At 41.8% G+C, this 25,439-nt stretch overlaps 1 protein-coding gene across 2 annotated transcripts; it reads left to right on the top strand.

The window, feature by feature from the left end:
- Window positions 1-8,878: 8,878 nt before the first annotated feature.
- Window positions 8,879-20,941, top strand: LOC106569900 (acidic leucine-rich nuclear phosphoprotein 32 family member E). 2 transcript variants are annotated; one of them, XM_045694713.1, is made up of 8 exons: window positions 8,879-9,154; window positions 14,445-14,594; window positions 14,766-14,888; window positions 15,743-15,905; window positions 15,991-16,115; window positions 16,213-16,258; window positions 17,776-17,810; window positions 19,036-20,941. In XM_045694713.1, the coding sequence occupies exons 1-7, from the start codon at window positions 9,101-9,103 to the stop codon at window positions 17,805-17,807; spliced, it is 693 nt and encodes a 230-aa protein (XP_045550669.1). In that variant the 5' UTR covers window positions 8,879-9,100; the 3' UTR covers window positions 17,808-17,810; window positions 19,036-20,941. The 2 variants fall into 2 exon arrangements, with proteins under 2 accessions (XP_045550669.1, XP_013997092.1); XM_014141617.2 differs by lacking the exon at window positions 17,776-17,810.
- The last annotated feature ends 4,498 nt before the right edge of the window (window positions 20,942-25,439 follow it).

Genomic DNA, 25,439 nt, shown 5'->3' with positions numbered 1-25,439 from the left:
GGTGGACCTGTGTAATGATCATGCTGTTTAATCAACTTCTTGATATGCCAAACCTGTCAGGTGGATGGATTATCTTGGCAATGGAGAAATGCTCACTAACAGGGATGTAAAGAAAATTGTGCCCAAAAAAATTCAGAGAAATACGTTTTTTGTGCATATGAAAAATTTCTGGGATCTTTTCATGAAACGTGGGACTAACACTTTTTACATGTTGCATTTATATTTTTGTTCAGTATACACAGATGCACCTGATTTGCTGTTTGTTTTAGTTTTTTTACAAAAAGCCCATAGCATTCACTACCTCAGATTTGTTTCCTTATGGAAAATGTCTGTTTAGAAAATGTTTTCTTACAGTAACCAATGTCCGCTTGAGGACTTCTCTTGCATCTACGGCTCTATACGACATAGCTTAAGAGACCAACAATTAAGCTATCAATGCTATTCGTTAAACTGCAGTTTGATCTTATTTCAGGACCATGAGGACAAACCCAACCTGCTGTTCTCATTCCACACTGAGCTCAAACCTACAGTCACCGAGCCACAATTGTGACATTGGAGCCCAGAGTGCACAACAGGACCTGGAGATGTCCTCATTGAAGATGGAAAACTGTAGTCAAACACTGAGCCTTATAATTTCATTAAAGTTGAAGAGGAGGAGAAGATTTGGAAATCGGTTTATCATGGTCAAATAAAGATGATCAAGTAATGAGAGAGTTCTGTTTTGGCTGGCCTATGTTATCCCAGTGAGATGGGTCCTATGAGTGGATTTACACACCTCTAATATCACTTGGCCTAAAAGCTGTGGACTGCTAGCTAGCTAACAAATGTCACAGTTTACAGCTCAGTCAAATGAAGCCTGCGGATAACTTTGCTAATATCGCTCCCACACAGGCCCTCAATCGGACTCTGATGAGCAGCCCGGTAGCACCAACTCTAGTGAGCTGTCTGAGATAGTCCCAAGCATACTCAATGCTGATTGCAGCCAAGCTCTTGCCTCTGGGAACCTCGGGCGCAGAAAAAGACCCTGTGCACGCACTGGTCAGTATACAATATAGTTTACTACAATTGTCATTAAAGTTTAGTTGGTTATGCTACACAAGGAAAGACAGCATTCTCATTCATGACCTCAGGTTATTTTTTTTAAAAGCATCCATAAAGAGATGTATGGACAGAAGTAAAGATAACAAAGATGCACAAGAAATGGCTGAAGGCAGAGGAGGAGACAGAGGAGGCATGATAAAGGAGGTGGAATGCAAATGAGTTGTGAGAAAAGTGGTGGTTGTATGACGACAACAAATTGAAACAGATGATGGCTCGTCACATAGAGATGATGGAACAACAGATGATTGCCGTTATGAACATAAGCTGGCCCCTCTTCCATGAGTAGTGGTGCTTAATGGTCCTGAACCTATGGGCAGCACTAGATCACACGGCTTCAGACAACCGTCAGAAATAGTCCCACCACAAAATGTTTTTTGAAAATGTATAGGCGTATTTCAACTTCGGAACTTTTTACTTATTTCCTCCGCTTTGTATTAGTTTATAGTGTTTTGCATTGATTTTACATTAAAGTTTGACTCTTTAAATCAGTTTTATTTCGAAATAATTAGCCTTTTTATCAGTTTGATCGAAAAAGTATGCATATACTACACATGTAGTTTTATGTACAGCTTTGGGAATGTAGTCATACGTTTTCATGTTGAACAATTATTGTTAATCTTTTAAATGTTATGAAAATTCCGGAGGATTTTTTTACAGGTACATTTTGAAACTTTCCAGATTTTTTTTTTTTATGTTAATGTCATGGACTGTCAGTCCTGCATTCATAACTCCATCTATGCATTTGAGAGTGATTACATTTCTCAAGCCCAATCCCAAAGCTTTATAGCAACAATGTGGCTGGGCTGCCATTTGGCTTAAACTATTATAGCGTGTGGTTTTCAAACGCTACAATGCAACAGCTTTCACATCACATTGTTTAAGGTAAATAATCCTTTAACATATGCATTTAATTAACTCAAATGACAAGAATTCTAGGTGAGGAAATGCAGTGGTAGCTTCTTATTCCTTTGTCTCAATCAGTGGCGACACGTCATTCAGAGCAACAACAAAATATATATATCATATTTTTGCATGTCATTTTGGCATTAATACGTGTCACATATCAGTTTGCAAACAATGTAAAAAAATAAAAAATAATAATAAATCATTGAGTTAATAAAGCGGCATACAAACATGGTCGCTTTTTTGCTTTCTTGAGTAAGGCAATCCCGAAATGCAGGTGTTTCAGCCTAGCTCAGGGCCTTTTGTGGTGGTGGGGCAGCCAGCGGAAAATACGGAGCGTAGGGGTTGGCAATGTTCTCTAGTTGCGCTGTGATTGGCTCAGGGTTCTGTCACTCATGGGGACACCACGTCACCGCAAAATGTATGGGCAGAGCTATAAAATTCAAGCCCCTTGGGTGCTGCCATAGATTTACATTAGAAGTGCCCATCCAAGAAGACTTAAGGTCATTGGCCACAGATAAAATGACGTGAAATCCCATGTCTACCGTAGCTTTGATTGATCATGTCAATATCATACTTTAAAAATCTTAGCTAGCAAACTAGACAAGCAGTCATCATGAATCAAGTTGGCAATCTACTGGCAAATCCTTTTCAATCCTTGTCATATGAAGAGAAATTATAAATAAAATGTATCGGTGCTCATCGGCCATAAACATTACACAACAAGTTGCAAATCTCAAATTCAACAATGAATGGTTTGGAAGGAATCAGTGGCTAACTGCAAGCTTTGCAAAGCAATCACTAGCCTGATATTTATTGGAGTGGATGTGTGGTCCAAGTCTGGGAATAAGGGTCTCTCTTCCAAGTTTAAAAGGATAAAAATTCACTCGCAACACACCATGGGCCAGAAAAGGTTGAATACATTGGCCATGCTGTCCATCCAGCATGACTTCTGCGGCGTTCAAAACAACTGGAAACACGGAACTGGGAAATCTCGAACTTCAGTGAATTCAAGACAACTGGGGAACTCAAAACAATTAGCGCCAACTGGAAAAATACGTTTTGAACTTTCATCCAACTCGGAATTCCAAGTCGGGAACTCTGACCTGAAGATCACTGATGTCATGATTAAACCTCGTTTTTTTTTTTTCCCCCAGAGTTCCCAGTTGTCTTGAAAGCACCATAAATCCAGAGAATGACAGACATTGATGACAAAGTTTGATGATGAAATTTGCCCACAAGAAGGACCACCGCCTCACATTCCTGTTCAAGTGAGCACAGCACAAGGTGAGTCCAAAAAGGTCTTGTATGCTGCTGCATAAATTATGTAAGATGCCAGGGAGATATGTATACGGTAGCTAGAAAGTAATACTAAGTATATGTTGTGTAGTAGGCTGTTAGTAGCCCATGTGCCTCACCCTAATAATTTGGTCCCTTTCCCCCCTCATACCTTAGCCTACTGTTCTAACTTGGTTGTGCACATGTAGCGAAATGTAATCATCTGATATTGTAAGAGCTTTCATTGTCTGCTTATATGCCCCCTTTATCCTACGGTTCTGACTTGGTGTACAGGGAGAATACTGTAAGAACAGCCCATTTTCTGAATTCTGTCGCTGTACATTTCAAAGTGCTGAACAAATTGTTATGTTGACTACATCCGTCCTTGCTCGCTCATTAATGTCTTAATCGAAATTACGTATTGCCTCTTATCCACTCGTTGTTCCCTTGTGCCATAGTTTGTACATCTCAATTCTCAGTAGAAACCACATTTGTTTAAGCAAGTCAGCCATCATTTTTTTATTTGACCATTATTTAACTAGGCAAGTCAGTTAAGAACAAATTCTTATTTACAATGACGGCCTACCACAAGGCAAAAGGCCTCCTGCAGGGACGGGGGCCTGGGATTAAAAAAACAAAATATATATAAATATTGGATTCACTCCATGGTACTGAAAAGACAGCTTTATGTAGGCCCTAACAGTTTATGGGCACCGTTTGTCACCATTATAGTGCAATTAATGTATTGTTTAGTGTTGCTTTGTGGCTTTGCTGGCATGCATCTAAAAACAATCATTTTTGAGTTTGCCCCACCAAGATTACATGCTAAAATCACCACTGGTCTCAATGCATTTTCTTCCCATTGAGGACCCAAGAGAGTCCAGACAGGGTCATTGCTGCAGCTGCTCCTTGCCGAGGTATTCCCCCACTGTGTGTCTATCATTGTTCAAGTTTGATCCCACCCCAACCCCCACTGTTTATGAACAGCAGTAGGTCAATGTTGTCGGCAGACAAAAGACTGTAGGAAACGCTGCAACAACAATCCACTACCAGGTTCAAAGAGGACAATCACTGGGGTTCCCCCATGAATGGAATTCTCCAGCAATGAGTCCTTCAATTTGACACATATCAATAGGTCTATGTAATCTTACTATCCTAAACGTTTGAGTACATGTGAATCTTTTAGGGTCACAAAGCATGTATAGCCTAATCAGTGCTAGAATACTAATCAATCAAGATTATTGACAAGGACTCAATGAGGTGCAATGGTTGAGGGGGGAAAAAAAAAACACTGTTTAAGTAGCTACAATACCTTCTAAATTGTGGTAAACATTTTGCGAATGTTATAACGCATTAGTAAGCCTCTATTCAACGTCAAAGAAGACAAGGAAGATAAACTCGTTGGTTGAAGCATTATTGCACCCTCTAGCGACTTGCGATTGAAAATAAATGTACCAGGATACAAGGCACAGCAACGTATGTGCATGGGTGATTACGCATATCCAGTTTTATCTGGTTTTGACTTCATCCTTGCGCCGTCTGCCATCTTGTGGACACTGATAGCACGGCACACTTTTGGGGGGGATAACTTGCTGTACAGTCAAAGTTATGGTTTACAATATAACACGTAATATATGGTTCTTAAATTAACCTGTTGCTTTTCAAACTGTGTCTTTCTTTGAAAGAATCATGCAAAAATATATATAAAACGTCTGTCCCGAACCAGCCTTAACTATCTCTCCTAACTTTTCCCTAAAAACTGTACTGCTCCACAGTTTGTAGTCTGGCATGTTTTAGGCCTCACCAAAACCAATGGAGTTGGTAATTTGCTACACTTGTCTAAATTTCTATAAGGGAAAAAAGTATTTACAATTTCTGTGTAGTAACAGGTGTTATAACAGAGTTTGTAAATGTAGTAAAAATGAGTTAAACTTTTATTTCTCAAGACTGGGTGTGCAATATCTGTGGATCGATCCATAAGTGACACAACAACAAAAAATTGCTTGTGGAGACAGACATGCACAGCAATGGTGGATATCAACCTCCATTCTGGTAACTTAATGAACAAATCAGCTTAGTGATAGTGTCAGGATATTCACCTCTCTCAGAGGTCATTGTGGGTTGTCCCTCTTGTGGTCACCTTGAGGCATTGCATTAATCGTGTTGTTTTTTTACAATGGGTTGAAGGATATTTTTATCCTAATGTGAAATACTAAACCAATAAAGATTGGGCCGAATGTGTGTTTTGTAATACATATGAAATTAACTCTTTAAAAGTATGCTGCCTGCAATGTTGCATCATAAGACCACACTGCTTGTCCAAGACAAATACACAAATAGGCCTATTCAGATTTATAGTAATACCTTCGAACGGATATGCCATTATGAGTCTCCATCCCCATTGGATCAATAATGAAAGATTAGACTGCAAGAATAGCTTTTAAACACCACACGCTTGATATGATGTAAGACTGAGTGCAAAGGACTTTGGTCTATGAGAGCAAAGCAGCTGAGCGGTCGACAACCCATTACATTGCACAGATGGTGTGGCTTACTGCCTCTCCTCTTTAAGCCACCATGCTTGGTGTGGTACATGGTCAGCCATTTTGTTACAGTTTCAACTGGATATTCTGCCTTGCATATCGAATGGTAGAGCAAGTCTGTTAGCTGCCTAAGCCTTGGACTCTATATTTAAAAACATATTGCTGCAGCTTTTGGATAAATGTGCCAATGAGAACAAAGACAAGGTGGATTTATGGTTTAAAGCCATGTCTGCAGATCAGACTTTTCAGGTTCTGCACATGTGCTTCTTTACTCACACATTTGTTGTGGTCTCCTTCCCTTCACATTTCCCACTGTCAATCGTGAATTAGAATTATCCACGTTTTACCGGTGAAACGTCCATGCAGCATTTGCATACCAACCATTGGATCCCATCCAGTTTCATGGGGATATGCATTAGATCTTGAGTTATACAGTGTTGTTTCAAAGTAAACTGTAGTGTTGTTTTGAATGATGTACAGTGAGCGAATTTTAGAGCAGGTGGTGTTAAACTGTAGATTAGTTTGCCTGTGTATTTTGGCTAGTGGCACATGCTGTTGAGTTCTGGCCATGTGAGAGAAAAATGCAGTGGTGTTTTTTTCTTACAGTAAAATAATACTATTATATTCGGTTCTGTTATGTACAATACTATAGTTATGTGATCTTGCAGACATTGGGCTTGTTTGAGTGGTAAGGAAAAAGCAACCAACTGTAGACGAAAGTTGTGGAGTGAAGTAGGGGGAGATGCATCTGCAACAGGCGAAACTCGGACACTGATGTGGTTTTGCAGCAGCAAGGCTCAGAGCAACATGGCAGTGTTGCCATTGTTTAAAACATTTTTCTTCGTAATGTTGAAATAAACTTGTAAAGGTGTGTACATTGTACTATCAATTGGTGAGAGAGCCTCATATCACATCCATTTGTACATATAATGTATACATGAATTTCTGCAAAGTTAGTCATGTCTTTGTCACATTCACTTGGGTCAAACAAAAAAACACCCTAATGATTGGTTGACAATAGAAGCTCTCACAATGCAGGTAATGCCTGCATTATGTAGTTGGTGAAGAGCAACTACAGAGATTTGCAGTCGACTGCAGTCCGAACTTCATGACCTTTGATCACATGGTTTTTGTAACGTTCATGCAGTGGTCATGTAGTTGCAAGTCAGATCATTGTTAGCCCTATAATGCAACACACTTTGGAAGGCGGTGACCATTGACTTTGTCACCATTGTCACCCTGCTCCTCCGCTCTCTCCACTGGCTTCCAGTTGAAGCTCGCATCCGCTACAAGACCATGGCGATTGCCTACGGAGCTGTGAAGGGAACGGCACCTCCATACCTTCAGGCTCTGATCAGGCCCTACACCCAAACAAGGGCACTGCGTTCATCCACCTCTGGCCTGCTGGCCCCCCTACCTCTGAGGAAGCACAGTTCCCGCTCAGCCCAGTCAAAACTGTTCGCTGCTCTGGCACCCCAATGGTGGAACAAGCTCCCTCACGACGCCAGGACAGCGGAGTCAATCACCACCTTCCGGAGACACCTGAAACCCCACCTCTTTAAGGAATACCTAGGATAGGATAAAGTAATCCTTCTACCCCCCCCCCTTAAAAGATTTAGATGCACTATTGTAAAGTGGTTGTTCCACTGGATATCATAAGGTGAATGCACCAATTTGTAAGTCGCTCTGGATAAGAGCGTCTGCTAAATGACTTAAATGAAAATGAAATGAAATGACTTGAAAAAAAGTGATCTGCTCGAATGCGCCCACTGATTCAGCTTTGATCCAACTTTATTCAACTTTGAACGCCATTGGCCAGAGTAGACTGTAGAGCCAGAGATGAAAAGGTGAAGCGAGAGGTTACTCTCGCCAGAATCTGTCCAAAATAAGACCAATGCGTTTCTATGGACTTATTTTGGACCTAGGCTTGTAACTTGCCCTCTCGCCTTTGGGACAAGCAGCACATCACCCTGCAGCCCCCTGCTGGCTTGCAACTGAAGCTAAGAAGGGTTGGTTCCTGGATGGTAGACCAGATGCTGCTGGAATTGGTGTTGGAGGGCCAGTAGGAGGCACTCTTTCCTCTGGTCTAAAAAAAGATCCCAATGCCCCAGGTCAGTGATTGGGGACATTGCCCTGTGCAGGGTGATGTACTTCAGATGGGACGTTAAACAGGTGTCCTGACTCTGGTCACTAAAGATTCCATGGAACTTATTGTTAGAGTAGGGGTGTTAACCCTGATGTCCTGGCTAAAATTCCCAATCTGTCCCTCATACAATCATTGCCACCTAATCATTCCCAGCTTCCAATTGGCTCATTCCTCTCCCCTGTAACTATTCCCCATGATGTTGTTGCTGTAAATGAGAATGTGTTCTCAGTCAATTTACCTGGTAAAATAAGGGTTAAATACATTTTTTAAAAACGACTCCCATTGTTAGGGCGGAGATATGAGCATCTCTTCATTATATACAGATCTCTGGTAGAGCAGAGACTGTGGTTTTCGACAGTGCAGGTGACTGACTGATCTACAAACCTTACATCATAAATAACTAGTAGCCTACTGATTTATTATTTGTAGATCAGTCAGTCACAATTTACCAATGATACATTAATGTTAATGTTTAGATTCTCTCTTAAAGTAGAACATGAACACATGCGCAGAACGTGATCCGCACATGTGCAGAAGTTTCATGATCTTTAGTCCGGAGAAAAAAAATGTCCGAGAAAAATCGGATTAGCAGTTTTTTGGTCTTAATTTAAGATTAGGGTGAGTCATAAGGTTAGCAGTGTGGTTAAAGTTACGGTTACTTTTAAAATCAGATTTTAATACGATACATTTTTTTAATTAGCGGGGTTTAGCCATAATTACGACTTTGTGGCTGTGTTAACTAGTGACGCCCCCGACGGTTTCAAAGGAAGACCGGGTGGTTTAAAACGATGATATTGACGTTCGCGTTGACCCATCTAAATCTACTGCGCGCGCAATCACAACCAATCACCTCCGTCGTTAGAGGCGGATTATGTTGAACGGCATGATCTGTTTGATTGGCGTTTCAATCATCCGATTAAGATGAAGGAAGAGAGAACTGGCCTATCAAGAGCTCCATAGGGCGGGATTTGATAGAGGGGGCTGGGTGCTAAGTATCATGGAGGATCAGTAGAACTGTGGCCATACAAGAAAACCGAGCTGTGGGTCCAAACTCTGGAGTTGAACATTTTATTGCCATATTTTTATTTTTTTATTTTACGTTAACCTAGTGTTTTATATTTGACTAATAATGGAGATGAAAAAGAGGATCAGTTTAGAATTGAGGAATAGGACACCAGCGGAGGTAAGTTATCTTGCCATTATTTATCTTACATTTGAGGTGATAACTATGCGAGCCGATAACCCAGAGAAGAGCAGGATTTCTTAGGAGCCTCCGCTCTGCACATTGACAACAGAGGATGCGAGTCCGATTAGGTTTAAGTTTTTTTGGGGGGGGAAATTCTGATTATTCGTCCGATCACAACATATGTTGGTTGCTGTACAAAAACGAGCTGAAAGTATCCACAAAGCAATTTAAATCGCTTTGTGATTCTAATAGCATTTTATAGATCTGCAACACTGTCTTTGCCATCATCCTCCTTGTCTTGCGCCCGGCCAGAGATCCATTGGATGTTCAAGGTGGCGGAGCGGACATAATTATGAAGAACACATTCCGCTCCGATTTATGCCATTGTTGTGAGAATAATTTAAATTGTGAAAAGCCAATAACATCTTAATAAGGCTTAGCTGACGTCGTGTTGACTCCTGTAATATAGCAAGCTAATCCAAATAGAGAATTCACAACTGATATGGAAATGTAAAATAACTTTTGATAGCCTTCGGGAATCGATTAATTGGTTTGTCTTGGAAGTTGCCTGATGTTATTCCATATGAATGCCGATGCAAATAACTTTCAGTCGAATTTAAAAACTCAAGCTTTCCATGCGTAACGAGGCTTTTGACAGATCTTACCAGGTTAACCAAATGTCAAAACAAGCTGGTTGGTTTCTATGAGCGGACATTTTACTAATCGAATGGTTTTAGCTAAGACCCACTTATTTTACCGTAGCATTTTTAAACGTCCACGGGATTTAAACATCAATACTCGAATGAACAGCGCCTGCAAGAATTTAGAAGCAATATAAAACCAGCATGCACGCAAGCTGACCGTTGTCGGAGCGAGACGCGCAGTCACTGTCTACGGTGGCGTCAGTGTAGCGGATTTTTTTTTGTACAGTACAGGCTGTTGAGCCCTGTTTCTGACGGGCGGGGAGTGGAAGTCATTTTGTTACATCTATACACGAGCACATTTTGACGGCGATTACCAGTTTAACTCGATTTAGATAAGTAAATGGATAAATTGTGCGTATTAAACGGCTAACGTTACATGTAGGCCTAAATCAAAATTTAGAAAGTCTACTTCCAAGCGAATTTCATATAGCCTATACGATTCACTCAGCCGGCCATTTAAATAGCCTACTTGTACTCCCATCGGAAAGCAAGTTGTCTATTTTGCCTCCATGATGTAGTGATTATGTAACGACAGGCTTTTCCTCGGGATGATTAACGACGTCTTTGTAAAACGTATATGTACACATTCAAGTGTAGCAGCGTTTGCAGTCCTGTTCTGCGTTTTATGAATTTAAGTAATATGGCAGATGGCGTGCGGGGCTCAGACCTCCCCCCAATTTAGTAGATTAGGCTACAGTAAATCCCCCAACCCTCAGAGAAGACGCTTGTTTGAGGATTGACAAATCAGGTCCCCAGTCATTCATGCCACTGACTCTAGCCTTCGACAAACCTATTTCTCTTACCATTTCTGTAGTTACATAACTGCTGTACATTCAGCAGTGAAGTCCATTAATAGGATGTAGGCTACATCTCCACTGTTTCTCACTCCACGACAATAGAGATGTGCACAGAGCTGGTCCTTTACAAACGAGAGGCATTAGGTGAAGATTAAACCACACTGAGGCTGTGACAATACCAGCCTCCTTTACCAGCTCTTGTTTTGAGGAGCGTATTATTTACAATTTTTAAAAGGTACGATCATACAGTGCATTCGGAAAGTATTCAGACCCCTTGACTTTTTCCACATTTTGTGACTTTACAGCCTTATTCTAAAATTGATTAAATCGTTTCCCCCCCTCATTAATCTACACACAATACCCCATACTGACAAAGCAAAAACATGTTTTAGATTTTTTTGCAAATGTAACAAATAAAACGGAAATATGACATTTACATAAGTATTCAGACCCTTGACTCTGTACTTTGTTGAAGCACCTTTGGAAGCGATTAGACTCAAGTCTTCTTGGGTATGACGCTACAAGATTGGCGTACCCGTATTTGGGGAGTTTCTCCCATTCTTCTCTGCAGATCCTCTCAAGCTGTGTCAGGTTGGTTGGGTAGCGTCACTGCACAGCTATTTTCAGGTCTCTCCAGAGATGTTCGTTAGGGATCAAGTCCAGGCTCTGGCTGGGCAACTCAAGGACATTCAGAAACTTGACCCGAAGCCACTCCTGCGTTGTCTTGGCTGTGTGCTTAGGGTTGTTGTCCTGTTGGAAGGTGGACCTTTGCCCCAGTCTGATGTTCTGAGCGCTCTGGAGCAGGTTTTCATCAAGGATCTCTGTACTTTGCTCTGTTCATCTTTACCTTTATCCTGACTAATCTCACAGTCCCTGCCACTAAAAAACATCCCCATAGCATGATGATGCCACCACCACCATAAGGATGTTTACAGGTCTCCTCCAGACGTGACGCTTGGCATTCAGGCCAAAGAGTTCAATCTTTGTTTCATCAGACCAGAGAATCTTGATTTCTCATGGTCTGAGAGTCCTTTGGGTGCCTGTTGGCAAACTCCAAGCAGGCTGCCGTGCCTTTTACTGAGGAGTGGCTTCCGTCTGGCCACTCTACGATAATGGCCTAATTGGTGGAGTGCTGCAGAGATGGTTGTCCGACTTGAAGGTTCTCCCACCTCCACAGAGGAACTCTGGAGCTCTGTCAGAGTGACCATCGGGTTCTGGGTCATCTTCCTGACCAAGGCCCTTCTCCTCCGATTGCTCAGTTTGGCCGGGCGGCCAGCTCTAGGAAGAGTCTTGGTGGTTCCAAACTTCTTCCATTTAAGAATGATGGAGGCCACTGTGTTCTTGGAGACCTTCAATGATGCAGACATTTTTGGTACCCTTCCCCAGATCTGTGCCTCGACACAATCCTGTCTCAGCTCTGCGGACAATTCCTTTGACCTCATGGCTTGTTTTTTGCTCTGACATGCACTGTCAAATGTAGGACCTTATATAGACAGGTGTGTGCCTTTCCAAATCATGTCCAATCAATTGAATTTGCCACAGGTGGACTCAAATCAAGTTGTAGAAACATCTCAAGGATGATCAATGGAAACAGGATTCACCAGAGCTCAATTTCGACTCGCATAGCAAAGGGTCTGAATACTTATGTAAATAATTTTTTTATTTTTATACATTTGCAAACATTTATAAAAATCTGTTTTCCTTTTGTCATTATGGGGTATTGTGTATAGATTGAGGATTTTTTTATTTATTTAATCCATTTTAGAATAAAGCAAACGTAACAAATTGTGGGAAAACTCAAGGGGTCTGAATACTTTCCGAATGCACTGTAATCCCTGGATTGCTGATGCTACACTACATCACCAAAAGTATGTGGACACCCTTTCAAATTAGTGGATTCATCGTTTTTAGCAACACCCGTTGCTGATGGGTGTATAAAATCGAGCACACAGCCATGCAATTTCCATAGACAAACATTGGCAGTAGAATGGCCCGTACTGAAGAGCTCAGTGACTTGCAACGTGGCACGGTCATAGGATGCTATCTTTCCAACAAGTCAGTTGGTCAAATTTCTGCCCTGCTAGAGCTTCCCCGGTCAACTGTAAGTGCTGTTATTGTGAAGTGGAAACATCTAGGAGCAACAACGGCTTAGCCACGAAGTGGTATGCCACACAAGCTCACAGAATGGGACCGCTGAGTGCTGAAGCACGTAATATGCGTCAGTCCTCGGTTGCAACACTCACTACCGAGTTCCAAACTGCCTCTGGAAGCAACGTCAGCACAACAACTGTTCATCATGGCCGAGCAGCCACACACAAGCCCAAGATCACCATGCACAATGCCAAAGATCAGCTGGAGTGGTGTAAAGCTCACCGCGATTGGACTCTGGAGCATTGGAAGCGCCTTCTCTGGAGTGATGAATTACTCTAAACTATCTGGCAGTCCGACGGACAAATCTGGGTTTGACGGATGCCAGGAGAATGTTACCTGCCTGAATGCATAGTGCCAACTGTAAAGTTTGGTGGAGGAGGAATAATAGTCGTGGGCTGTTTTTCATGATTCAGGCTAGGCCCCTTAGTTCCAGTGAAGGGAAATCTTAATGCTACAGCATACGATGACATTTTAGACAATTCTGTGCTTCCAACTTTGTGGCAGTTTGGTAAAGGCCCTTTCCCGTTTCAGCAGGACAATACCCCCGTGCACAAAGCGAGGTCCATACAGAAATGGTTTGTTGAGATCTATGTGGAAGAACTTGACTGGCCTGCACAGAGCCCTGACCTCAAACCCATTGAACACCTCTGGGATGAATGCCGACTGCGAGCCAGGCCAAATTGCCCAAAGGCAGTGCCCGACCTCACTAATGCTCTTGTTGCTGAAGTCCATGCAGCAATGTTCCAACATCTAGTGGAAAACCTTCCCAGAAGAGTAGGGACTGTTATATTAATGCCCATGATTTTGGAATGAATGTTCAACGAGCAGGTGTCCACATACTTTTGGTCATGTAGCGCATGTATTGGCCATTGAGGCTTTGAAGCCACCAGTCAGCCATATTGGCACTCCCCATTCCTCCATAGGAATGAATGTAATTCTACAGTATTTCAATTAAATGTTTAAAGGACAAAGTTACATGTATTAAAGTAGTTGTTAGTGGGGACAGTAATATTAGTACAAAAAAAATACATTAAGAAATGTTTTTCATGTTTTATTTAGCGCACATAATATAATTTTAAGTATGCATGAACATGTCTGTAATAGAATAAATGTCAAAGAACGTAGACATTAAATGTATTTCTATAGCTTCCAAAAAAAGATACAATGGAGGAGTGCTAAGATGGCTGTGCGGTGGCTTCAATACAGTGCCCCCTGTCAATCATCCAGGGTTTATACACATCATTGGTTAGCACATTCATATTGTTACCTCTTTTGAAGCCTTGTAGCTAGTCAGCTACTCCAGCCGTGACATTTTTCCAGACAGGGCTTCAGTCTTGTGTCCACACAAGGCATTCAAGCAGAACATTTTTGAAAAGGCATGTGTTCTCACAGGAAACAGCTGACTTTAGGTCAAGGGTCAGCTTTTCCAATCAACATGCAATTAGATGACAAAATGGTGAATTAAACCAAACAAATAAAATGTTTGCCTTTGTCATTAAAAATGCAACAAACTAGCTAAGCATTTAATTTGGTTTAATTAATTTGTTTATTTAACATTTTGCAGGATGAAATATCTTGAAATGCACCATCTCATTTTCAAGAGTGTCCAATGTATGGTGATGACTATTCCTACAGGTGGCAGAGCTGGTGGTGGATAACTGCCGCACCAGTGATGGTGAAGTAGAGGGCCTGACGGATGACTTCAAGGAGCTGGAATTCCTCAGCATGGTCAACGTTGGACTCACCTCCCTGGCAAAGCTACCCTCACTGCCCAAACTGCGCAAGGTGAGTAGGGAAGCTGGATCTTTTTGAGCAATCAATTATCTCACTGAAAATAATTTAGTTAGCAGAATAAGCCACTCTGGCTTTACTCCCAATTGCCAATATTTGATATGCAGGATTACATTTTTTTTCTTCCTAAATGATTAATCAAGAAATTATATTTTTTCCTCACAGTTGGAGCTGAGTGACAACAACATCTCGGGTCATTTGGAGACACTTTCAGAGAAATCCCCCAACCTGACGTATCTAAACCTGAGTGGCAACAAGATAAAGGAGCTGAGCAACGTTGAGGCCCTGGTGAGTAGAGTCGTTAACAGTTGTAGCATTATGCGGTTCCAGGCATAACCAGTTTTTTTGTTTTTTGGTACTCAGTCGAGGTCTTAAATCAAATTGTATGTCACATGCTTCGTAAACAACCTGCGTAGACTAACAGTGAAATGATTCCTCAACAATGCAGAAGGAAAAAAGAAAACACTAGGAATAAATACACAATGAATAACGATAACTTACTGTTGAGACTTAGTATAGTAGAATACACAAGGTGCAAGTAAAACATTTTGATGTGCATCAGCAATTTCTCACTTATGTCAGTCACTGACAGTCACTTAATTAGCCATGTCAGCTAACAATTTTTAGATCTGTAAGTTAGTCTAGCCAGCTATCTAAACCTGCAGTAATCATGGCCCTAACCTCCAGGGGCCCCCACTGAATTGTTAGTCACTCTCACTCAGCTATCATGAACATGGCATAAGTCATGGCAAAATGTGTAGAATTGCAGGAAACTAGCTTTAAAACTGCAAAAATGTCTCTCCACCCCATGGCAAAATTTGTAGACTTGCATGAAATTTGTTATAAAATTGTTACATGTTTTCTCCACCTCATGGCAAAATGTGTATAACTGCATGTTTTGCCTACGAGATAGGTGGGGGGGGGGGGCAACCAAATCTCGTTTAAGGCCCCCAAAAGGCTAGAGTCGGCCCTGAGGCTGCTGGTTTTATATTATCTGGGAAAACTACTGTTAGCTTCGGGTATTATATTATAGTACAAACTAATCATCCCATTCACAAGGAGACTAGTACTTGGAGAGAATTCATTAATAAGGATTGTCTGATAAGAGGTGAGAGCACAACATCCGCTCTCTAAAACCACAGCAAAATCTGAAGAACCTGAAGAGCCTGGACCTGTTTAACTGTGAAATCACCACACTGGAGGAGTACCGGGAGAGCATCTTTGAGCTGCTGCCTCAGGTCACCTACCTGGACGGCTTCGACCAGGAGGACAACGAGGCCCCTGACTCAGAGGCAGACGCCGATGGTGAGTACGGCTACCACAACACAACAACGTGGTGTCAGTGATATTTAAGCTGAACTTTGTTGAACGAAATGCTTCTTCATCATAGATGATGAGGGGGAGGACGGAGCCGGAGCGACAGGGGACTATGATGACGAAGACGACGAGGAGGAGGAGGAGGTCTCGGAAGGAAGAGAGGTTGGGCTCTCTTACCTAATGAAGGAAAAGATCCAGGTGAGACAACTGGAATATTTCTCATGTTTTTTCCAGAACATCTTAGTCTTATTTCCCAATGCTTAATTAAAGAATGTTAACTCCTCCCACCCCTAAGGATGAAGAGGATGATGATGACTACGCAGAGGAGGAGGATGGAAAAGGTGAGGACAATAATTATTATTGACCTGTCACTAGTAATCAAACCCAAGTACATGGACTCCAGCCTGGAAAGGGTCAGATGTGTTTGTCTGACAGATCTATTGATGTCGTCAACATACACCAGGTATACCAAATATTGGGAACACCTTCCTAATGTTCAGTTGCATGGGCACTCCCCCATTTTGTGCTCAGAACAGCCTCAATTCGTTGGGACATGGACTCTACAAGGTGTCAAAAGCATTCCACAGGGATGCTGGCCCATGTTGACTTCAATGCTTCCTACAGTTGTCAAGTTGGCTGGATGTCCTTTGGGTGGTGGACCATTCTTGATATTGACAGGAAACTGTTGAGCGTGAAAAACCCAGCAGCGTTGCAGTTCTTGACACACTGAAACAGGTGCACCTGGCACCTACTACAATACCCTGTTCAAAGGCACTTAAATCTTTTGTCTTGCCCATGCACCCTCTGAATGGCAAACATACACAATCCATGTCTCAATTTTCTCAAGGCTTAAAAATGATTCCTTGCATCTACACTGATTGAAGTGGATTTAGCAAGTGACATCAATAAGGGATCATAGCTTTCACCTGGTCAGTCTGGAAAGAGCAGGTGTTCTTAATGTTTTGTATACTAATGTCTATTAACATTGATCACAGGTTGGCTGTTACTCAATTTGTGACATTGACTCAGAGCAAAGGAGCATTGGCTCTTTGACACAGGAGGGTTTGACTTCTATTGATCCGTTCCTCAGCCCTGTGTGATTTGTATTCATTTGTCACTGATCCGTGTGCGATTCCCCCATTGAGAGCAGTTGCTAGCATTGACCTCTGGAGCCAAGTTAGGTCTACCCTCTACACTTAAAACAAGGTTAGAATACCTCCCTGCACCTTAGGAAGATCATTCCTTTCGACTTTACAGTTATTGCAGGTTGCGGACATGTAATCCAGAGATGGTTCAGGCCATTTAGTTATTACCTTGTGAATGTAGCCAAAGGCCCCATGTGTGCAAGTGAGCTACTCCTTCTGCACTCTGATTTGAAAGCTGTGCCTACTGTGACATTACATCAGTAAGCAGCACACTCACCTGTGTGTGCAACGAGTATAAATCAGAACTCTCCTATATAAATTACCAGCAAGAATACTTAGCTATCATCTCATACGTACGCATTTGATCTGAGGTATTGGGGAGCCTTTGAAAGTGTACTTTGATGCAAGAGAACTACATTAACGTGAAACCAAAATGGATTCCTTACACCATGCCCAAACCACTCGCCATCGTGCGCAAATTGACTTTGTCCCCCCACACCAAACGCGATACACAGGTTGAAATATCAAAACAAACTCTAAACCAATTATATTAATTTGGGGACAGGTCGAAAAGCATTAGACATTTATGGCAATTTAGCTAGCTAGCTTGCAGTTGCTAGCTAATGTCCTATTTAGCTAGATAGCTTGCTGTTGCTAGCTAATTTGTCCTGGGATATAAACATTGAGTTGTTATTTTACCTGAAATGTACAAGGTCCTCTACTCCGACAATTCATCCACAGATAAAAGGTAAACCAAATCGTTTCTAGTCATCTCGCCTCCTTCCAGGCTTCTTTTTCTTCTTTGGACTTTATATGGTGATTGGCAACTAACTTTCATAATAAGGTGCAGTACCGCAACCGACCTCAGTTCGTCTTTCAATCACCCACATGGGTATATGTTTTTAAAAACCAATGAGAAGTTGGCACTTGGGTATATGCTTCTAAAAACCAATGAGAAGATGGCACTTGGGTATATGCTTCTAAAATCCAATGAGAAGTTGGCACTTGGGTATATGCTTCTAAAAACCAATGAGAAGATGGCACATGGGTATATGCTTCTAAAAACCAATGAGAAGTTGGCACTTGGGTATATGCTTCTAAAAACCAATGAGAAGATGGCACTTGGGTATATGCTTCTAAAAACCAATGAGAAGTTGGCACTTGGGTATATGCTTCTAAAAACCAATGAGAAGATGGCACTTGGGTATATGCTTCTAAAATCCAATGACAAGTTGGCACTTGGGTATATGCTTCTAAAAACCAATGAGAAGATGGCACTTGGGTATATGCTTCTAAAAACCAATGAGAAGATGGTACTTGGGTATATGCTTCTAAAAACCAATGAGAAGATGGTACTTGGGTATATGCTTCTAAAAACCAATGAGGAGATGGTACTTGGGTATATGCTTCTAAAAACCAATGAGGAGATGGGAGAGGCAGGACTTGCAGCGCGTTCTGCATCACAAAAATAATCAAGTTCTATTTTAGCGCCTGGCAACGCAGACGCTCGCAAACAGTATTATAGAAGCATATACCCAATACTGTTAGTGTGGGTGCAAAGATTGAATGACGTATGCATACATTTTATTTTGCAACGCTCGCGCACGCAACGCGACCATTAAGGTCAGCATGTTAGCCTCTCTTGCAGTGTTTCGCTAGTGGTAATTCAGTCTACAGGGTGGACTTTGTTACGTGACTGAACAGATGTATACTGGTGGTACTGTGTTTGTTTTCCCTCAGGTGTTTTTGAGATGGGTATGTGGGTGCGGAACATACAGTGGGTTGTGTATCAACTCCCACACAGCCTGTGGATATGATTTCATCTAATTCTGAATTAAGGGAAATGCCAATTGGATTTGCTTGCCATTGTTCATTTTTACTTGGTCCTGATTAGAAATGATTGTCACCACTTAAAAAAAAAAAATATGTATCAGACAAATTCTGACATTTTGATTGGCTTTTGTCCTGTGCAGAGGAGAAGGCAGGAGTCAAAGGGGAGAAGAGGAAGAGGGATGCTGAGGATGAAGGGGAGGATGATGAAGATGACGACGACGACGATGACGAATAGGCTTGTCTTTCCCCAGCGAACCTCTGGATCCAGATCCAAGCTGTAGAACAATAACCACAAAAAAGTGTGATCTTGCAGATTGTTTCTCTTTGTATACCATAGATATCACTGTAGAGGCTGTTTCTTTCATTTTTATATATATGAGATACAATATGAAAATGAGATTTTATCGACAATTAATTTGTTAATCATTCCATGTTAAATGACCACCCCAAATCTCTTCAATGTGTAAGGGCTCTAAAATAAATGGATGGGGGGGGGGCTGGATTTATCTCGAATTGCTTGCCAATGATATGATCAGTTGCAACTAGAGGTGTGTTATGGGCTAATTTAAGAAGGGCTGTCGCAACAATGACCAGCACAACAGAAGTGGCCCACACTGTCCCTCGTTGACGTCAGTGTTCAACAAACATCCAATGGCGTTCCAAGACCCATGACAGGCCATGCAGCCCAGAGTCCAGTCCAGCCCATGGAGATAGATAGAGGACTCATCTTTGTATCTGTGCCATTATAGTGTCTGTGACAGCATGAGCAGCACCATTAAGGCAATCTCCATTTTGAAGTAGTCCATTTTCTTCTTTACGATTGGCTGATTCTGCCTGATGACCCAGTTGGACATTACTCCAACAGGGTCACCAGGAGGGATCAGTCAATGAAGTTGGAAGTTCCACACAGTTGACTAAATTAAAATGTTGGAAGCCCTCAATGGCGCTGCCCATGCTAATACGGCCTTTTGGCCACTAGAGGCCTCTTATCGTTCTCTATGGTCCAGCCAAGTCTCATCTACCTCTCTGGGCCACGGTGAGGAAAGAATGCCCCCTACAGGACAGCACTCTACACAGCACCGCGCTCACTACTCAGGCAGCCAGGGATACCAGGCTAGAAAAGAGGCAACAGGAAGTTCAGGAACCTCTACCGTCATCGTTGTCTGCCACAAGCGGTCTCCTCTTTCCCCTCAATGCATTTTGTACCAGATAGTTTCCACCCATCAATGAAAGTCCTGTCTCGTGTAAAATAGCATAGCAAAGACTGTTTAATCCCTCACACAGTATATGACTTGTTTTAGGAATTTAAAAAATAGTGGGAGATGGGGAGGTCCAAAACAGTAGTCTAACAGTTTCTATACCAGCGTTAGTCCTGGGGAGTCGCACTGCCAACTGATGTGCAAACTGACCCCAAAACATTTGTGAGGGCCATACATGTGAGGGCCAACATTTGTGAGGGCCATAGAGCTGTGGCTTTCTAGGACCGGGGCTGGTAATCTCTAGTCTAAATCAAACCTGGCGGTTTGGACTTAACATCCATCCATAACAGATGGGTCAACAAGGCCAAATCTGTTTACAGCTTGAAATACTGTAGCCTGACTGTTAATGCTGTTGTCGCGGTAAAGGTGACAGAGTGGTACGGCCGTAATGTTTTCATTGTAAAGTTAAGGTCAAACTGCTTCGGATTTAGGATTTAATCGCATCCCTAAGTACATTTTTACCTTTGTTTTGCTGTTGATGCAAGTTAGTTTATAGTTGTACTGGTATTTTACATAGCAGGAACTTTAATCTATTATTTGTAAGGCAATATGTAAATAGTTTCAGTTCCAACTGTTTGGTGTTTCATGTTTTTTTTTTTTTTTTATAAAAGTTTTTGTCATTTTGTTTTAATATAAAGCACAGGTCAAGGGGCCAAAGTCTGACCCAACACACTCAATATAGATTATTTTCCATCCTTGGCTGTTGTGACAAGTTATCTGTTTGGTGTTTTGTGTGCTGTAAACATCTTAAAAGAGGAGTTTTGATTAAAAAAATATGAACAGAAAATGCTTTGAAATGTATTGATAGTTTTTTGTCTTCAGAAAATGATTACCTAACTACACAAATGTCATTCACTGCGAGACAGTAGAAGGGACATTATACCACATGTAGCAATGATCTACAATTTGCCAACAAGTGACCAAAGGAGTGAGAATTTCAGCATATTACATTTGGCTGGACCAAACTCACAAAACTATATATTTTCTAAAGGTATTCAGTGAGATGTGAGGAGTGTGAGTGTAATGGAACCCATAAGGCCTTGGGCCACTGTGGGGTATGAGTTACAGTTCCTCACGAACACAGTCTGCTGGCTTTGTTTTCTAATATCACCCACAGCTGCCATCTGCTGGGCATCACAGGCATTAAGAATTCATGAGAGAGGTCTTGGTAGGTGGAGCACAATGGACATGAAGGGGGTGGGGTTTACGGGTTATGTCAGAGATGGAAGGGCAGGGCCACTGTGGAACATGGCATTAACGATTTATTATACTGGTTTTAGGTTGCTTAGTGCTGTGCAGATGGAGTGGGGGATTAGTACTGCTATTATCCCTTCCAAGCCTTATTGTGGCATGGCTAGTGATGGGGATGACGCCATATTGCTTTCACCTTTCCAGTTAATTCAGATAATTTAGGCACACTGCTAAAGACTTGTTAGGGGAATAGCTGTTTTACTGCTAACAGTAAGAAACACCTCAGATGTTCTTCTATCAATAACAGAAGCCACATAACAGAAGCCACAGAAATAATCTGACTCACAGAAAACTTAAAGACTGCTCCTAAAAAGCAACCGATATGAGTCAGAAACATATGTGTAAATAGGATAATTTTGGTCATAAAGTCAGTCTTGTCCAAAACCTAGATTTGCGAGATGATAGGATTTTTTTTTACACTATTTATACAGAAGTATGTGGACATCCCTTGAAATTTGTGGATTCGGCTATTTCCTCACCTGTTGCTGACAGGTGTAAAAAAATTGAGCACACAGTCATGCAATCTCCATAGACAAACATTGGCAGTAGAATGGCCTTACTGAAGAACTCAGTGACTTTCAATGTGGCACCGTCATAGGATGTCACATTACATCCCTGGTAGAGCTGCCCCGGTCAACTGTAAGCAGGGGCGGAAATCCCGGGGGGGACAGGGGGGACACGACCCCCCCCATCCTGGGAAAAATATGATTTGTCCCCCCCAATATATCACTGAAACATAACTATGTAATTTAAATAATATTAATAATACGCAATGAAAGCAATTGTGCTGATTATAGACACTTAATAGCGCGTTTTTAAGTTTCAAAAGATTGCGACCCCCCCACCCTTTTCCTCACAATGGTTTGATCCACTGGCAAGGTAACAGAGGGGTTGTAGCCACTGTCTGAAAGGCACTCAATGAACGTAACTGACGTGAGGTTAATCCAGTCAATCGCGCACTCACACTAGCTGAATATGCAGAGCTAGCGCGCAAATATTAACTATTAAGCTAGCTAGTACCTATTCCATTTATGTGGCCTCGTCAAAGATGGAATCTTTGCTATCATCAATTTATTCCGAGATCAGCATGCAGATGATGTAAGTTAGTGCTTCAAAGTCCCTGTGATAAGGTTAGCGATAAACTGAAGTCCAAACTGAACAGAACTACACTCTCTTCTACCATTGTCTTAAATATATTTAATGGTCTCGTTGCAAAAGCTAAATTGTCGCAAGGGAACTTTTATTTCTTTATTTTATTTAACCCGGGTAGCAAAGATTATAGCAAACACCACTGAAACTGAATTGGTGCTCGCTAGCTTTGCAAATTCAGCTATTGTTGGAAGCCAGCCAATATGAAACAAACTATTAAAATTACAAAAGGTTGCAGCATATGTTGTGTAAATGGTGAACTCATACAGCTGTCAACTCTTGTCATTTTAATCCGTTTCACATTTGCTAGCTACCTTTTAGATCGAAGCCCAAATAGAATGATAAAAGATAAGATGGTAGAAGCCCATCTCCTACTGTAAATAACCTACACACTGTGTGTGTGTGTGTGTAGCCAGCCAGGTAGAAAAATGGCAGAAAAATAAAAGACGGACATCAGAGTATTTTTCAGTACACCAAAATGCAAAGTAAGAACCCTAGTAGCCTAATATCTCAAAGACTAGTTGATAAAATGTTCATAAGAAAGAAATTAAATTCTAATGGAAATGTTTCACAATGATGTCATTAGGCAGAGCAGGCAACAGATGGCACACAGACAGCAGAGTTGGGGACAGATATGCAGGGACAGACTGGCAGAGACAGGGAGTCTCAGGTAAGTTTGTTGAGTCTTTGTTTGGCAACATTATGAAAGGTTCTCCATTTTTTTTACTTGTAAAATAGGAACATAATTGGAAAATGCCATGGATACCCTCACTCTCAACTTAAACTGGTGACTGAACTAAGATTTGTTAAAGGCAATGGTATTGCTGTTGTGAGTAGTTGTGTAGTTTTGGGTACCGGCAGTTAGGAGTACGGCAAACACCTTATTTCTTTGGTTCCTCAATATACATTTACCATATTACAATGTAGGCTATGTGTTACAGCACTACTTTTGGTGTCCCCCTCAGGAATTGCTCTTGAGAAAATTTCATGTAATTGTCCCCCCCAAAGTTGATATCAGATTTTCGCCCCTGACTGTAAGTGCTGCTATTGTGAAGTGGAAACAGCTCAGCCTTGAAGTGGTAGGCCACACAAGCTCACAGAACGGGACCGCAGAGTGCTGTAGCGCGTAAAAATCGTCTGTCCTTGGTTGTAACACTCACTACTGAGTTCCAAACTGCCTCTGGAAGCAACGTCAGCACAAGAACTGTTCGTCGGGAGCTTCCTGAAATGGGTTTCCATGGCCGAATAGCTGCTCACAAGCCTAAGATCACCATGTGCAATGCCAAGCGTCGGCTGGAGTGGTGTAAAGCTCGCCGCCATTGGACTCTGAAACATTTGAAACAACCTTCTCTGGAGTGATGAATTATGCTTCACCATCTGGCAGTCCAATGGACAAATCTGGGTTTAGCGGATGTAGGAGAACGCTACCTGCTCCAATGCATAGTGCCAACTGTAAAGTTTGGTGGAGGACGAATAATGTTCTGGGGCTGTTTTTCATGATTCACGCTAGGCCCCTTAGTTTCAATGTAGGGAATTCTTAACGATACAGCATACACTGACATTGTAGACGATTCTGTGCTTCCAACTTTGTGGCAACAGTTTTGGGAAGGCCCTTTCCTGTTTCAGCAGGACAATACCCCCGTGCACAAAGCGAGGTCCATACAGAAATGGTTTGTCGAGATTGGTGTGGAAGAACTGACTGGCATGCACAGAGCCCTGACCTCAACCCCATCAAACACCTTTGGGTTGAATTAGAACGCTGACTGCGAGCCAGGCTTAATCGCCCAATATCAGTGCCCGACCTCACTAATGCTCTTGTGGCTAAATGGAAGCATGTCCCCGCAGCAATGTTCCAACATCTTGTGGAAAGCCTTCAAGGAAGAGTGGAGGTTGTTATAGCAGCAAAGGGGGGACTATCTCCATATTAATGCCCATGATTTTGGAATGAGATGTTCGATGAGCAGGTGTCCACATACTTTTGGTCATGTAGTGTATGTACACGGAATGAAGGGTACTGTAACAAGTTCTCCTTCGGTTGGGTTATTTCAATGCTCACAGCTGGCAGCACCCAAGTAATCATCAATTCTGAGTGAAGATGCAAGATACCTGATTGTAATGCAATGGTCAATTTGGCTTGATATTCAATATCCTGATGGGTCTAGTTAGGGACCATCAGTAAATTACCCAATGAACACGGGACAATATTTAAAAATGTCAATAGCTCCAAATTTCGATGACTTAAAAACCTCAAACCAACTATAAATGGTAGAAATTAATCTACAAATATTGAAAGGATAAAAAATGTGCAACATGAAAATATTGTCCCATTTACATTGTGTAATTTATTGACGGCCCGTAACTAGCCTCAGAGGCTATCCAATGTCAAACCAATTTTGCCATGATCACCACTAGCCTGCTGAAGCTAATTGGTGAAAGAAGTTGGCTAGCACTAGCTACCCTAGGCGACATCAAGACACAAGACCTGGTTAGACTGTTTCAAGTTATCTAGAAGGGTGAGTGACTGTAATTGTGAACTGTTTTGGCAGAGTGAATATACAAAGGCTTGCCATGTGTAAACACACACACAAGATACATGACTGGCTTCAGTCATGGCCGCTGCATTTCTTAACGACCAAGCTGAAAAATAAGGCCAAATCAGGACATTCAGCCCCCCTCTAACATTGATTCTATGTCCTTGGATGGCCACCCAGAATTAGAAAAAAAATGTTCCTCACTGATAATAATTGCACATGTCTAGACATCTAAACATGAACTAGTTGATAAGATTTGTATGGAATTTGTATTCCTATCAGTCACATTTTCAGTGCCGACTCTCCTTTAGACTTGACACTTTAACTTCATAAACACCAAATCCTTTGAAGTGA

This window comes from Salmo salar, chromosome ssa14, assembly GCF_905237065.1.
Source record: "Salmo salar chromosome ssa14, Ssal_v3.1, whole genome shotgun sequence".
NCBI lineage: Eukaryota > Metazoa > Chordata > Actinopteri > Salmoniformes > Salmonidae > Salmo > Salmo salar.
Note: the sequence above shows the minus strand (reverse complement) of the source record. Positions and strands in the feature narration are given on the sequence as shown.